We start from the raw sequence: 17,530 nt of genomic DNA, 5'->3' as shown, positions 1-17,530 counted from the left end.
CATTTGCTATGATATGTGTTTTTCCCTTGATTTAGAAAACTGAGCAAGGTAAAGAGTTTTCTTAGAGTTACCCTGTAAGGCAGACATTTGTAATTATATGCTGCAGCCTATGCTTTAAGATTGAGTATCTATAAAACCTACACTTTTAGAGGAAGTTGTATTAATGCACTCAATACTTAACAGAAACAAGAGACAGAAATATTCTAGACTGTGGCAGTTCCACATCAAATCTGGGCATGGGAAAGAGGCTCAATATAATCCAGTTAGCAATTCTCTCAGGAGAGAGGATGCCTTCAAATGTTAAAGTGGTTATAAACAGAAATGAAGCCATACTGCTGTCTGGACAACAGAGCCATCAGCTCTGATGTTCCTCAGCTCTGAAGCTGTCTATTCTGAATGTAAATAACTTCACTCTTTACAGCGTACGTGTCAGAGCTTATAAGAGCTACCAATTGTATAAAAGCCAGTATGCCCAGCTCGTCCTGTATCCCGATCATCAAATTGTCAAGCAGAAGTCAAACAGAGAAGTACTGATTTGAAAATCATGGGCCTTAATTGCTTCCTAAATACGAACTCAGAATCCCAATATTTGGCACCTGCTTTTAAAAATTCTGGTGCATATAAACACCTGTATTATTACCTGAAAAAACAAAGTTTGCATGGAAGACAGGATAGGGTACGTAATTTCAAGGAGACATGTAGCAGTTCTGCTTTTCACTCAGAGCACGTAGTGGTGTCCAAAATTGTAGTTAGTTGAATTGAGCTGATAGGCTTTACTGAGGCTTTATGGGGGAGTAAGTGTTAGTGAACGTGCAGAATTTGTGTGGGCAGGGAAGCATGCACCAGGGAAGCATATACACACAGAGCACTGTATGCAGTCATGGGGAGTTGGCTGGCAGGTGAGAAGGTCCCAGAAGAGTTGGGGTCCCTGGAAGCAGCAGGCAGAGAGCGGGACAGTCACTCATCCCAGCCAGGCAGGCAGGGCCCAGGATGCTTGAAGCAAGAGAGAGGGACAAGCCAAACAGGCCAGGACTGCAGCATTGCAGTCAGCCCAAAGCACACTAGTGTACAGCCGGTGGCCTGGAGGTAGCAATGGCAATACTCTTCTGACTGTGCTCCTGGGCAACAATGGCATTCACACCTGTATGTGACCATTCTGTAATTGCCCAGGATAAAATTAACATCCTCTTTAAGAAATTGGGAGGTCTTGAGCAACAGGAAAGTATGAAATGGCATTCCCAAAGGATTAGGGGTTTGCCACAGGCTTTAAATTGGTATCGGCCAATTTATACCTGTAACTGACTGTAACACACCAATGGAACAGACTATGGAAAACTGCCTATAGGTACCATCTCTCTGCAGAAGATTAGTGCACATCACAATTCACTTTCTCCATCAAGCTCAGCAGAGTTGAGTCCCTAAAGTTCTATTACAAACAGAAGACTATGTATTTTCTATGTTGCCTCAGCATATGGATTTCTATGATTAAACAGCAGTTGTTGCTATGCTGCTATTCTTTTTAGCACATTTAAATTTTACAGACAGATATGGAAAAAAAATATATAGCTGCCTCAACTGCAATTTACACATTCAGAAATCTCCTTTAGCTGCAGCCTAACTCCATCCAGCTCCATAGGTGTCCCCTGCTTTCTGTCTAGAAGTTCTTCTGGTGCTTCTTGTGCTCACAGCCTGAAACATACATTAGACAGCACAGTAAAAACATCCAGGAAGAGCTTACAATCCAACTATGGCCCAACAGAGAGAGCAATAGACACAGACAGCAAGAATACCAAGAAGCAGGAAGAAAACATTATCAAGTATGACTGCAGCTCTGAAAAACCAATTGAAACAATTAATCATATAGTTTTAGCTTGTTCCATTTACAAAAGAGACATGTATAAAAGCTTGTACATTTTATCATGCTTTAAGGTAGCAATATTCTGACCAACTCCATGTTGCTACTGTACCATACAGAACCATCCAGGCTTTGGTTGACATTGATGGGTTAAACAAAAACTATCCAAATACTCAAAAGGTTGGACAAAATTAAGTTGAGAAGCTGGGTCTACTCAGTAATAGCTTCTGTAGACAAATAATTTTAAACATTGTACAATTTTTGTTGAAGAGCACAGCTAAATTTTTGATACTGGACTAGTTCATAACATCCTGCTGCACACATTTCCATGTAATGTCATGGGTGGTAACATGGAGAGAAGCTGCAAGGAACTGTTTTCCTGTTTGCTGTAGTTAGAGCTGCTTTGTGCCCTTTTGGACCTCAGCAGTGGCCCTAGAATTAGTACACCTCGTTTCATGGGGTTGTTGCACAGAAAAGAACTTCATTTAATCCATTATACCTAACTGATCTATACTGCTTATTATGTGATCAAACTAGAAAGCAAGATGGACAGTTGCTTCTGAAGCTAATGAAATGAAAGTATAGGCAGATTAATTAGAAAGGAAGAAGTACCATAATAATTAATTCACTAGGCATGTCAGAAAAGCAGACAAGAGAATTCCTGTATTGGAATTTATTTCAAATACAATTGCTTAGTCTCCTGCCATCCCTTATGCAGCTGTTCAGATTGATTTGTTCCTTGCAAATGGATATGGAGAAAAAAAAAAAAAAAAAAAAAAAAAAAAGGTGGATCCTTCAGAGAAAAGACCTTTGAAATAGCAGATGCAAGTGATGTGGGCATCATCCTCCTCCCTGCCACTCAGCAAAACAAAGGAATTCTGAAGTAGAGCATAACACTCATGGCTCTGACCTGTCAGGTGCTGTTTCCACTCACCTTAGCAGAGCTAAAGGTTCCTTCACTAGAATTAAATGTTTCAGAAATGTGTTATAAGTAACAGTTTGAAAGCCTTTAATTAAACAATTCAATAATATAAAACAAAAGTAGAAGGAAAAAAAAGGAAAAAAATCACTGCTTGGATTTAATTGACTGAAAAGGCTGATGTCACATTGTATAGCACTGAATGACCTGGGCAGGAAATGGGTATATTAAGAGATTATGCCTTCACTTAACTAAAGGAATTAGTAAAAGTATTCACAGTGTACTTCAAGTGCCATAATACCCAATTCTAGTGATTCTGATTTCTTCTAATTAACATATATACACAAATGAATCTAAAACTGCAAGCATAAACATTACTTGCTCACTGATCCATTATCATCCTGCTAACAGATCAAGCTTAATCAAGTTCTATCAGTTTTTTTTTGATTATACACATTATTAGACAAGTCTCATTTCATTTAATCTCTAAACAGCCAGGTTTTATTAGTTAGAGCTAAGTAAAGTTTGTAGGAGACTTGCTGTCTTACTTGTTCTTTCACCCATGTAAGCAGAGCAATTAAAAAAATAATTAAACACCTGGTCTAAAGCTATATCACATAAAGGACTTTGCTGGCTTGAACTGATGTCTATCAAGTTACTGACAGCAGTATTACCATTTAAAAAAAGCAGTTTAAACAATTTCTTCTAAAGGACTTCAGCCACATAAAAATAGCTGCTAGATTCTCAGCTTCACAAGCTGGTGCTTCTCCATGGCTTCAGCAGGGTGACCTTGGCTGCAAACAGCTGCATTCTCTGCATTGTAATGAAAGATACTGAAATGCAGAAGCTGTTTCCTGGACACCAATCTACACTCAAGGTATGGGATGAAGAAGGAAGCACAATGCTTCATGTTAAAGAGGAAAGACAGGCAAGAAAGAAGGCAGGGGAGTTTGCTCTCAGTGTATAGAGGGAGCTATTCCATGGAACAGACACCAGGTTTGTTCAGCTTGTGAATCCGAATCAGAGGAGAGGTTAGCCACCCAGAGCAGGGTTTTGTTACAGAGCACCCAGCAGGGGCAAACAGGATTAAGTCTTCCAGTAAGCAACTCGAAAAAGTATCCAGATCACAGACCCTGGCTCTTATGATAGACTAACCTCCCTGACGTCTGCTGACAGCAGTCCAGGAGGGAGTCTCAGTCAACCTCTTGACACAGATGGGCCAACTAGGGCCCACTCTCCTAGCCCTGCTACTTACAAACATAGAAGTCCTAGGGGATGTGTTAAGCCCTGGCAGCCTTGGCTGCTGCAGCAGCCATCAGAGTGGAGTTCAAGATCCTGAGGGGAGTAAGGAAGGCAAATAGCACATCTGGGGCCTCAGCACTGCAGAGCAGCTTATTCAGGGAACTGGCATATAGGATCTTCTGTGGGAGGCAGCTTGGAAAGGTAGAAGAGTCTGAGCAAGATAACATGTCTTCAAACACAAGCTCCTCCTAATACAAGAACAGTCCTTCCTGATACCAGGGCGGGGAGAGACGCAGACTACCAGGAGAATGACTTGGCTAAATGGGGAAGTCATGCCTGAGTACTGATGAAAGAAGGATGTAAAAATGAGATGGAAGCAAAGATGGACTTGAAAGGAATAATACTGAAAAAGTACCTGGGCATGTGGGGCTGGCGTCAGGAAAATCAAAGCTCACCAAGGGCTGAAACTAGCAAGGCACATGATAGGCAGCAAAAGCTTCTACTACTGCTTTAGCAATAAAACAACAAAGAAAATACAGGCCCACTGCTGAGTGAGGCAGTGACAAGTGACCGGTACTCGGTGCTGCTTTTGCCTGTTTTCACTGAAATGTTCTCCCAGAGTTAAAGAAGCAGAGGAAATACTGGTAGTGGAACAAGATTCAGCCAAGTATCTCCTGAAAAATTTCAACCCAAGCAAGTCCCTGAGACCTGATGGGATGCATCCAAGAGTATTGAGAGAGCTGGCTGATGTCACCATGAGGCACCTCTCTATAATCATCAAAAGGTTGTGGAGTTAGGATATTGCAGTCTAGATGAGGGGAGAACTAGATGGGTGAAAAACTGACTGGATTGTTGGGCTTGAAGGGTGTTAGTTAATGGAACAATATATGAGATTGTCATAAAATAAAACAAAGTTCCAACTTGATATAACAAAAAAAACTTTTAGAAAGAAATTTCCAGAGGTTTAGAAAAACGCAGTGAAACAAACACATTATCCAACCAACAATATTTTGCATTTTGCAGATTACCATTTTCACCATATTAAGTTACAGTACACTAACTTAATGCACACAAAGGTCTTTAGAAGTCAGTCTTTCATTATCATGGTGCATCTAGGTGTAAGTACTGAGTTTATAGAAATTATTTTCAGTAACACAGTTGCACTATAAGATACTGCTTAAAATTCTTGATTATGTACCACAATATTAGCGTTACCAGGAATAGATATCCTATTCTTGATTATGTAATCAAGAAAAACTTCTGAAAATAATACTTAGAGTACAAACTACTTTTAATCAGCAGCTAAATACCACAATACTGGTGCTGATTACTTCGTTGCTCTAATGACATCTGTAATGGATTCCAAGTGCTGTGCCTGATTGCTTCCCAGCTGATCAGGATTCTGTTCATCACCTCTAGCTGCTGGAATTCTGAGATTTCTTGGAGTTCCTTTGCAAAAGGCTTCAACATTGCTTCAGCTAAACAGCTACAGTGGATGCTTTAAAACAGTCATCATAAACTTTACACTTAGTACGCCGCGATAAAACTTATCAAAAGAAGAGAGGAAGATGTGGCATTTTTTCTCCCCCTTTTTATTGACAGGCATTGATTATAAAGCTGTATGATCCAAAGAACTTGACAGACATAGGCCAACGGATCGTAAAATACAGCTGAACTTCAGTTGATCATAGCTTTCCTCAATAACCATGCTGCAAAAGTAACTATGATATGCTTTCATTAATGCTAATGTTTTCAGGTTTAATACAGCTCATATACACAAGTGATTTAAAAGGCAAATTGAGACATCAGATACATGTACAAGCCAAATTCACAATTGTTAAATCAATCTTGTCTCGTGTCATTTTTTATTTTTTCCTACTGAAAAAATGAATTTTTAATCCTTCATTTTATTGAACTAACATGATAAGAGAATTGACACAGTAATTATTCTTGGAAAGACTCCTCACTGGAGAAGTATGAAGTGATTGCAGTACCATTCTACTACAGACATGCATTACATAGGTCTGAACATCCTTAGCTAGAACAGTGATAATTCTTAAATTACTCCAAGAAAATAAATATTACTACTAGTCTTTAATTCTGCAAACATGTATATGCCCAAATTATTTGAAAAACTCTTGGCTATAAAAGTTCTTAGATTTGCTGTTTGCTTTTTTCATTAATGTAGTATTGCCAAAAGACTTCTTAAAATTTCAATTTTTTATTGTAACAAATAATGGAAGCACTAGCAAATTTCAATATTTCTCTTATAATTTTGAAATAGAACTTTTTCTAAATTTTTTTAAAAGTTTAATGAGTTACTGACAGCTTTTTATCTCATTTATCTTTCACTTTAAGTTAGAATTGTTTAAATGGATTATGTAAAGAAGTATGAAATCCCAAGCACAGTGTTAGTACTGGAATTAGTGGAGAAAGATTTGTGCAACGTGACAGTGAAATATAATGGCTCCTGCTTTTTATCTGAGTCATGCAGATGTACACACACGTGTAAGAAGAAATTTAAGAATTCACTCCTCTGTGAGAAAGAAGTTACCTCAATCCCTAGAATTTAGCATGGAATGTGGCAGAAAACTTGAGACTCTCACATCAGAGAATTTCTGTTTCAATAAAAGAACATGCAGCAAATAATATCTTGTCTTCTTAATGACAATGTATTGCAATGTCTCATACAGTAGCCACTATTAACAAGCTAAACCAAAGAAATTGTCAATAAGTATCTTGATAAGACATTCTTAAGACAGGATTGAGTTGTCTTGCTTTACAATGTCATTTCTTTAACTCTTTGTTTTGAAGGAGTTTCTATTCTAGAAGATAAGTAAAAGACAGGAAAAGGTAGGAAAAAGCCTTTGAAAAATCTGTTATTTCACTTCCAAGACACACATTCATACAGTTCAAATGAAAGTGTTGTTTCAAATTCTTTTAAACACACAGATTTAGATTTAACTTCTACGATGTATTTTTCTGACCCTTTTTCTGTCTCCTTGCTGTATCGCACATCTCCCTGCCCTTCTAGGCAACTAGACAAAGCCTGCTAATCCACAGGTATCTGCACCATAGAACAATTCACCTTTATCTCTCTCATCAGTATAGACAGAAATACAAATGGCTGACTGTAAAACTGTACTTGTATGTACAATTTAATTGTTAAATTGTACTTACACGTTTACCAACTCACAGCACAGCAAGCCATCTGTATAAATACAGTTATGAAATTGTTCCAGTTGAATATTCTAAAATTCCTTTTAGTAGTACATTTCTTTAATTATTTTATATAACTACATGATAACTCAGGCTTACAAAGTATTAAAGAACATAATTTCAATAAACAAGAAATTATTAGATGAACTAAAATATGGTGACTCAAGTGAGGTAATCATAGAATCACAAAATCGTTTAGGCTGGAAAAGACCCTTAAGATCACTGAGTAATGAACTGCTCTTTCTTGCAGTTTCTTGGAAATTGCAGGAGGCAGCTTCAAATATTTATACAATGCACAGCACACACATCACAAATGTAAGTGATCTCAGCAGTACAATCCATTCAGTTTCTTTTAGGCATTTGTTAGCAAAATGAATATATGATAACGTTTTGCAAAACTCTGACAGGGTTGTATTTAAAGTACTACGGAAATCTGAGACGTACACTGGTAAAAGGAACAATAATGACTAGAGAGATTTATTTCTAGGGAAAAAAAACCCATAAAACCTGACACAGGCAAGACTAAATTTATTATACCTAGCTATTCAGTACCTAGTAGAAGTCAGAAGACTGTTGGCACTCTGTAGTTGGCACTTACTCTCTATCAACAGAAAAGCCTTAGAACAACGTTGTTTAAAGTCAATATGGACAGAAGTAGTTGGAACTCTACATTGTTTTATAAGCCTCTGAGAAATATCCAGGTAAAATGAAATTAATTTAGCTTCCTAGATTATTTACATTTGTGATGTAGAATACCTATTATTTGTCCTGAATTTTCTTCCTCTTACAAGGGATACTGAAGATAACATATTTGCAACACTTATACAAATTAAAAGTCTAATTGAAATACTTACTAAAACTCTGCTATATAGGAAGGCCAGATGATTCTTAGGAAGAGATTATTTGATGATTCTGGGCCAAACCTGTATTTCTTCCAAAATTAATGGAAGAACATATAAAACAACTGCACAATGGCAGACTATGCACTATGTCCCAAGCTACTGAGGTTTTATGCAGTAGATTCTATCAAACTTAAAACTGTTGATTTTTACACTTTCCCACTCTATCACTAAAATCATGTTCTGGTCAAAAGCAAGTCTGTAGCCCATAAATAATGTCAATCAATTTGACAGCTAAGATTTCAAAATCCACTCTGCAGGATACTGAAGGAATTAATGAAAGGTCTCTAACAACTGGTAATGTCACTTTTTCATTCACTTCCAAGAAGAATATTTATCTTCTTAAAACAGAAAATATTACTTGTGTGTTTTAAAGTTATAACTGCCAAACTTAGTAACACACCTTTATAGACTGTCTGTTGTTCTTTCTCTGTACACAGAAACACTCTGATCTCCAAGTCCCACAGCAACAGGACAGAACGCTAAAAATTGAATTTGATGACTTTTAGTATTTTCAGAATTTAAATATTGAAGCAGTTGAATTTATTAAGTATTAGAAAGCCAAAGAACTCTTGAGATTCATCTCCTTCAGGTACACAAAAAGCCATAGCTATTTTTTGTTCTTTCCTTGGCATTGTTCCCCAATGGCTACAGTCTCTATTTGTCTTCTCAAAGCAGTGTGTTTGGAAGAAGGAATTTTAACGTGTTTTCTTAGGCCTTACATCTCAAATATAATTTCCTCAGTCCCACTGAAAAAAAAAGAAACTAAAAGAAGTACACCCCTAAAATGAATGATACAGGAAGTCAGATGAAGAAATCAGAATAACATTTCAAGAATCATCTACAATGCACATTCTTTTCCCCAAACAACAAAACAGTAGCGCATACCAAATCTTGTGAAATAGTATTATGAAGTCAAGGAAATTAAATTAGCCTTCTTGCCAATCTGAAATATAAAGAAAAGAGTTATGATCCCCATTCTACCCTTTTAATTGCCTTACCTGGCATTCCATGGATAAGGTCTCCGCACAACACAAAGAACTTGGGTTTAGGATTTAGTTTGTTAATGGCTTCCACTGCTTGCTCTGCTAATTTGATTTCTTCTCCCCATTCATCATCTCCATTGTTAGTGTCTCCAACTGCCCAAGCTTTTATCAGTCCAAACTGAGGATCTGCTCCTTGGATGAAGTAGAAGGGGCCCTTCCATCGGAACTCATCATCTAAGAAGAAAAAGAAAATAAAATTAAGCATAAGAGGCACTTATGAAGAGAATGAAAGTTTCCATGCATCATTAAGCAAGTAAGTTGAGGCTGCTTTAACGAAAGCCGAGAATTCTGTAGTCATTCATATGGGACAAATATAAAGGCAGAAGTACAAAATTTTCCTCTAATGTGTAGTTGCAATAAATGAAAGTATATTAATCTAATTATACCACATAGTAATTACAGACTGATTACAGGGGAAAAGTATGTGAAGAATTCAGCAAATAGTGCTGGAAATTACAAGACTACAACATAGCACAAGTGTATAATGTTAGATATCAGTTGACTCTTAAGATTCCAATTATTGCTTCTTTAATTAACAAGTTAAAACACATACATTTCACATTTTATGGTTCCAGTAGACTTGTCCTTAACTTATTAAGGAGTTAAATGTTTTTTGTTCTTATACTTTTAGAGAGAAGTTGGATGTAGTACACTCTTTGGAGTTAGAACTGAAGCCACTCAACAGGACCAAGGTCAGCAAACACAAAATCCAGCAACATCAGAATTAGCAGCAACAATGAAAATCCTAATTTAGAACTGCCACAATAGCTACTGAGATCTATGATTAAAAGGTGAGAACTCAGAAACAAATTTCCATTGGTAAAGTCAGTGCAGACAGAGGGTACAACAGAATTTGTACTGCTACAATTTTCTTGTATATTTGTTTCTCTACTACTACAATAACAAGTACCACAAAGGAAGCATGATACATAAGATTACAAGTACAGTAAGAAAAAAAATATCTCAACACTGGGCAAATAAAGCAAAAGTTGGCTACAAATTAAAAACAAAAATGGGTATCCTGTTTCCTAGACTTAAGTCTCAAGCTGGAATTAAAGTACAAACATGAATACGCTCTGGTTTCTCCAGCTGTCTAAATGCATCGTTTGCAATCTGAATATTTCTGTTTTGACAGCTGTATTTGGCTTAATATATTTAGTGTTATTGGGTTTTTTTAAAAACAGCATTTAAACTGTTAAAAACTCACTGACTACATCAATCTATAGTTGAATCTGAAAAAAATGATACAGTAAATTATTTCAAATTAAAATATAATCCATAAGTATACTCCTATATGATGTCAGTCTGATCAGAAATACAGTTTGAGGCAAAACTAATCTTACAATAACAGTACATAAGGAAGTAGCTTGTCCACTGCAGGGATTTACTTTTGGTTTTCTTTCCTAGAAACGGAGCTTCTTACTTTGCAAGAAGGGGGGTATGTTTCTTTCACGGAAGGTTAGAAAACAGAGCTCAGAACTCATCTCTTGCACCATGGATAGGGATAGGCCGGGGTAGGGGAGGAAGAATGTGGGCAACTCCCAAGCTGCTTCTAATTGACAAGAGTTGCTATGGCATCAGATCATGTTGCCAAATGCAAACTTCTACATTTTAGTTAAAGTAACATTTAATTTCTAAACAAAATTATTTAAAATCTGTTAACATTGTCTGTTAATTCATACCACCACTGCCTTATTCTAAAGAATAATAATGTATTTTATGGATAGAAACTTTTAGCCATTCATTAGCTTTTAATCCTTAAATTAAATTAACTTTTCCAATTACATAACTTATTCAGAGAAGTGAAATGATCCATCTATCCATGAGTTTGCAATAGAAGCTTTATGGAACCAGCCAAATGACACAAAGTAATTTAGCTTTTTACTTTATGTCTTGCATGGCAAAACACGACTGCCATAAAAACCAGCTTACATGCTGCATCAAATGCATTGTTTGTGCAGAGAAATCAACTTATAGTTTTTATAATTGCAAAGTTATAGAAAAAAAAAACAGTTAAGGAAGCTTGCATCAGAAATCCTTTATGATCTATATGAAATAATACTGAAAAAAGGGGAAGTTTGAAACAGGAATTTGTTTTGGAGGAGTGGCACAATCCTCAAATGCATTAAATAGGAAGAAAGCTCAAGTCTTTGAACAACACGGCAGGATTTTTTAACACCTATCTCTATTCCAGCAACTCAGCAGACAGTATTGATAATCAATGCTGAGCAAAATCTACTTCTTTTGTATTGATTAGTCTGAACCCAGTAATTTTCACTATAGTGGCCTAAGTAAAATATAGAGGCATATATCTATTTTTACAGGAAATACTTAGAAAAGATAGCTAGTCTTTGTTTTAAAAGACAGTGTTTCAATCGTGGACATACTGTGTTTCCCTGTCCAGAGCCGCAGGGATGGTGTCTGGTGGCCAAAGGCAGCTGGAGCACCTGCAGCAGTCCAGGTAGCTGTCAGGCAGGCAGGCTTGCCCAGGCAGCAGGACTGGACCACTTCCCAGGTAACAATGAGCTTTATATATAATGCTTGAACAAAGAGAAGTCTGGCAAGCAGCCAATGCACTGTCAGGGAGCACGCAGAGCTGATGCAAAACAAGTTGCAAGGCCAGACCAGGGGCTATTCCAATATACACTTCATGGCTAATTTTTTTCCTGCCTTCTATTCATGCTAATACAGTAGCTCTCTAGGTTTTAAGTACCTGAATGTTTCCAAGACTGTGCACAGATGCTCTGGTTTGAGTGGGTGAGTGATGGTCATGTGAGGCAGAGAGAGAGACACCAATAAGATGAATTTGAAAAGAGAAGTTCAGTACACAGACAGAATCAAGAAGTGGCAGAAGAAAGGAGAAACAGAAGATGCAGGGGTGGAGGTGAAGAAGAGTGGGGAGAAAAGGAAAGAGATAGGAGGTGAAAAGAGAAAGGAACTGAAAATTATGCAGAGGTATATGCTATATTCTTCTGTAGGAAAGAAAAAGATAAAATTAAGAAAGGGAAGCAGGGACAATATAAAAGATCCAGGAATCAGGGCTACATAAATAACATTTACTCAAAATGTTAGTTTAACTAACTGGTCTTAGTAAAATAATTCAGTCAACAGGTATTTTTGTGGTACTTGATAATTTATCAAATAGTTTCAAAAAAATAACAGTAAGGTTGAATAAATATTTTCTAGCTTTGTCTTGTTATTTGATCACTCCAACTAGAAACTCTATTTAAAAACAAAAAAACCTAGTACTGAAACCAAATTCTGTTAGCTTATAACTTATCAAGTGGTACTTACTGATTAAGTTTTAGTACTTACTGATTTTGTTCCCCATGGAACAGAAGAACACTCAAGAACAAAATAATGTATGGACGCTCAATTTAGACTTACAACTTAAGTTTTTGTTTATCAGGAATGTGTTTCAATTACTATAAAGTGCTATAAATAAAAGCAAAAATCATGAAGAGTTGTATTGGTACAATACCACTGATGCAAACTTGCACCTGCACCAACTCTTAAGGCTGTTCTGAATTCAGCTCATCCAGGAAATAACTGCCCTCACCGGTCTGTCTGCAAAGGAGTTAATGCAGGTTTTTCCTTATCTGTGCAAGGCATAACATCAGTTCAGCTGAAGTTTAAAGTGTTGCAATTAGGGCAATTTGGCTAATTTTGCTTAAAACTCCAGGAGCACACCTTCATGAGTGCTCTTTTAACAGACCAACACAATAAGAGGGTAGTGACAAGAAACAGAATGTAAAAGCATCTTCCACTACCAAAGATGGATCCAAAAGTCTTTTGCTTAACAATTAAATGATTTATCAATGGACTGTGTTGAGATAATTATTAACAAAACTTCTGTACCCTACTTCTCACCAGTTGCTTGTTAGCAACCTCAAGCAGAACAGCTACTGTAAGCCATGCAAATGAACCTTGTCTGCTTAAGCAGTAAGTCAAGCACTACGAAAAAAAAATAATGTTTGAACTTTTTTTTTTTTTTTTTTTTTTTACTTTAAACTGAATCACCAGAAGAGTGCTTAGACAGATAATTCTGTTGGTGTGCTAGGGGAATGCCAAAGTCTGGCAGAGGGTTAGTAACAATCAGCATTGGGCACAAGTGGGAGGGGGAACAGCTGTTTTTGCAGTGATCGCCTAGTCATGATCCAGGTCCTAGATGTTATTCCCTAAAGTTTCAATTAAACAGCAGGTACAGTTGATATCTTCCCTTAAAATGTAGCAAGCAATGACTTTCATTGGAATGACATCAAAGACATCCTTCTGGCTAGGCGTTTCAATTTTCAAGTCCATAGGCGGTCAGGTCCATTTTTCAAGCCTTTAGATTAGCTAGGGAGTTGTATTAGACAAGGAGCATGCTAGGTAAAGCAACAAAAGATCAAGATTCAATTAATAATCAATTTTTTCTGCCTTTTCCCTTGCATCACAAAATTAAGTGGAGCTGAGAACGCCTGCAAATTGGGTCTTCACCCCTGTGAGCATAAAGGCTGTTTGCAACTTTCTGAATTTACTACAGCAATAAGAAAATGTAAATGCCAGACATAAGTCAGCAGATTTCTCAGATAACTGATGTCAATATGGCTTGCATTTCTGAAGGACAAATAATGTCTGTGGAGCTGCTCTTACACATTGAGCCACGTAAAACTCCTATTCCAAATCTGTTTTGCTCCCAGGCTTCCTTAAGAGTCGTGCAGCTGATTGCAACAGAAGTCCAACTTCAGAACGTGTTGTTATGCCTCATTTTCAATAGCTTCCCACTCTTTTCTTCTCCCATACATGCTGAAGTACAGAAAAAGGATCAATGCAATGTATTTTTAGTAGCATAGGCTGAAAAATGGTGCCAACTTCTAATTTTATCTAAGGATTAATTCTGTGAAGGGATGAAGTGGTCATCAGCAATTCCCAAGAGAAAACCTCAGCCATGCATTGTGATCATACACAAAAAGATGCTTCAAGGACCTAGGTGGGATTTAAGCTGAACCTCACCATTTTTCGAGAAGAATAGCTAATTTCTTGTCATGCCTTTATATCTTCCCCTTTTGCTTTTCCTAATTTCTCCTCCCTTTTTTCTCCCCCTCTCCAAGGATCACAAACACACATATATAGAGATTACTCACTATAAAACCACTTACTTATATAAACCACTGCAAGCTGGCCTGACAGCTGTGTAGTACTGGTGGGATTTCCAGTATATCCCTGTTGGAGAAGTACATTCAAACAGTACATTTTCAACAGTACATTGGCTGTCTTATTCCTCTACACTTTATGGCATTTCATGGAAACCATTTAGTTAGGAAAAGCTACTCCTGTCCATAGTCCCTCTATAGACACTACTGTATCTGAGGAGAATGGACATGGTCACACACGTAGTGCTTGCTCAGTATACCATGGGCAGTAATAAATAAAAAAAAAAAAGTCCTCGTTCTCTATGTTGGATTTGCCAGGGGAATTAATTTCACTTCTCTGAAAGATCACAAACTAGCAGAAATAGGTATACAGTTCCCCGCACTGAATTGTCTCTGCCTACAAAGTGTGCCTGTGTCTCTTTTTCTAGGTAAAATTTTACAAGAAGCACAACACTGGTTTTCTAAAGAAGCTATAGACAGGAATAAAAATGCAATCTTTTAAGCTAAGGCAGTATTTATACTTCTTAAAGAATATAAAAGGCAAAAACTTTTCCCTTGTAATTGTTTCACAGTTTACCTTTGAAAGAATTTGTTTTCTTTCCTCTCACTCCTAGAATAGCTTGAAAAACAATAAAGGACTTGCACTAAATCCTTAATAATTCCTTGTTTAATATTAAAACTTTATCAATAATCATGGCTTCAAAACCACCATCGTTATCTGTCTGTCCAAACACAAAATATTTCAGTCATTCCTTTCTGTTATATTTTATTTTCCATGTGTACCTAAGAGACTACCAAAGATTTGACTAGAGAGCTCTGCTGAATGACCAAGGCAACCTATTATGGAATGTGCAATTTTATGCATTGGGGGAAAAAAACCCTTCAAAACAAGTATCAAAATACATTTTTCAGATAGAAAAAAAAACCTTTAAAAGAGTAATCATTGTAGAAATCACGTACAGTGAGCCTCAACTACAGAGATAATGTCAGTAGAAACACTAAGTGACAGAATACAGTTTCTCAAATAAATCAGGCAGTGCTCCTATTTTAAGATACACACTTTAAAACTTCTTAGATAACTAACAAGGTAGGAAATGCCCCCTCAGATACAGTTTATTTGTACTGAGGGCTACAGAATGCTAAAATGTAGTCATGCCTTTATGCCTACCCCCAAATTTAACATGTAAACTCATTACAGAAACTTTACAGCCCAAGACTGTAGGTGTGAAGGGGGGTGGCTTGCATAATAACAAGGTGAAGTCACAGAAAGTTGCTCAAAACCCACGTAAAAATTTGCCTAATTCATATGAGAGTTTGAGACAGTATTGGGAATGGAATATGCTATCTGGGAAGCAGTTCTGATCAGTGCTCAAAAATACTACTGAAGAGCTCTAGAACAGTATGTATGAAGATCCAGCACTCGTGAAAGCAAGAAAAAATAAGAAATCAACTGCAGTTGTATCAGTTTCAAAGGAAGGCAAATTATATGTAATTATGATGTTTTTAAAAAGTACAAAAATCCTTGAAGGCCACAGAGAAACTATTCAAAGGCACGATCCCACAGGCTCAGACTTTACTAAGAACTTCAGAAAGACCAAAAAGAATCCAGACTGACTGAACAACATAAACTGCAGCCATAAGGAAGCTAGTAAGCGCAGGACAGCATCTTTCCAAAGCTAAAGCATCCAAATAAAGAAAACAGGAAGGATGTTATAAACTGGAAGGTTAGATACAAAAGTCAAAGAAGTCAAGCTAAAAAAAAGAACAATTGGAAATAGCATAAATCTGAAAACTAATAAAAACCTTTTCAGAAGCACCAGGAGCAGGTTGCCTGACAGACACTCACTAAGGCTAACGGATGTTCCAGACATGCAAGATGCACCCAAAGATAAAGGCAGAGCAGAAAAATAACGTAAAGTTCTGTATCCATGTTTATTGTGAAGGCACTTGTGAAGATCTAATGCCAGAATTATTCCGTACAAACCCCATCAGATCTGTCTCAAATCAAAATACCAGTAGATGATTCAACAAACAGACATTAACAATAGCAAACCACTCAAGATTAGGTGGCATCCACAGAAGAATTCAAAAGTAAAAAACAGCTAACCCCTGGGGAGTTACCTCGTGATTAAAATTGCCCTTGCACCAGAGGAGCGGGAAGCTGTCCAGTACCACACTTACATTTAAAAGGGTTTCCTGAGCAACCTGGTAACTACTGACTGCAAAACTGGCATCTGTACAGGCAAGTTAATGGAAACTCTAACACAGAAATAACTACTGCGCTTAATGATTGTTCAGAAAGATTAATCAACAGGTTTTACATGGACAAGGGAAACCCACTTGATACCATCTACCTGAATCTCCAAGAGCCATCTGACAGTCACCAAACTCTTATGGAAGCCAAGCTGTCTTGAAATATGAAATAAAGTCCTCACATGCATAAAAAAACCGGTAAGAAAAATCATAAATGACACACAGGTCCCACCTGAATCTGTACTGGGACCTATACTGTTCAACAAATTCCAAACAATCTGTAACAGCAACTGAATAGTGAGGAAGTGAAATTTGCTAAAACTAAGCCATTTGGCAGTATGAAAACAAGGCCTGGTTGTGAAGAACTGGGGAAAGACTTCATTATGCTGTAACTGTTCAAGAAAGCAGATGAACTTCAGTGCAGAAAAGTGCAGGATAGTGCACATGGGGAAAACAACTTCATATAACAAACAATAGTTCTAGCAAATGCTACGAAGCAAAGTCACCTCAACATTCAGTAATGGCAAAAAAACCAAGAGATAGGAAAGGAACAGAGAACAGAGCAAAATTCAAAAAACCCCATGAGAAGCAACTGAATAAACTTTTGAGGTTATTATTAAAAGTTTGCAGAAGATTGGTGAGGGAGGCACGACAGAGGAACATACATCACATGCAGAACTGAGAATGTGAGTACACAATGCTGGTTATTTGCCTCTTCCAGATGAAAGTTTTGAAACCATCAGCTAAAACTAGCAAAAAACAGGTTCAAAACAGAGACACTTCTCATCCAATTAAGCTGATTGTACTATCACTTGTTTAGTTATGTGAAAAAAGAGCTCTACCTACTTCCACAGAAATTCTTTGCACAGCATGCTACTGGCATACTTGGGACAAACAAAACAAACCCCAAAACACAAACCAAAACAAAAAACCCCACAACTTTTTGGGAGAAGTGGTGAAGA

The 17,530-nt window shown here is 37.1% G+C and overlaps 1 protein-coding gene across 1 annotated transcript in view; it reads right to left on the bottom strand.

The window, feature by feature from the left end:
• CPPED1 (calcineurin like phosphoesterase domain containing 1) overlaps positions 1-13,482 on the bottom strand; it is a 40,173-nt gene extending 26,691 nt beyond the window's left edge. The window contains exons 1-2 of the mRNA XM_010175600.1: positions 13,386-13,482; positions 9,136-9,354 (exon numbers count right to left, since the gene is read on the bottom strand). Coding sequence (XP_010173902.1) covers positions 9,136-9,354; positions 13,386-13,482 — 316 coding nt within the window. The remainder of the gene's footprint in view (positions 1-9,135; positions 9,355-13,385) is intronic.
• Between the last annotated feature and the right edge of the window lie 4,048 nt (positions 13,483-17,530).

The sequence above is a fragment of the Antrostomus carolinensis genome, unplaced genomic scaffold (assembly GCF_000700745.2).
Source record: "Antrostomus carolinensis isolate BGI_N321 unplaced genomic scaffold, ASM70074v2 scaffold43979, whole genome shotgun sequence".
In the NCBI taxonomy this organism is placed as follows: domain Eukaryota; kingdom Metazoa; phylum Chordata; class Aves; order Caprimulgiformes; family Caprimulgidae; genus Antrostomus; species Antrostomus carolinensis.
Note: the sequence above shows the minus strand (reverse complement) of the source record. Positions and strands in the feature narration are given on the sequence as shown.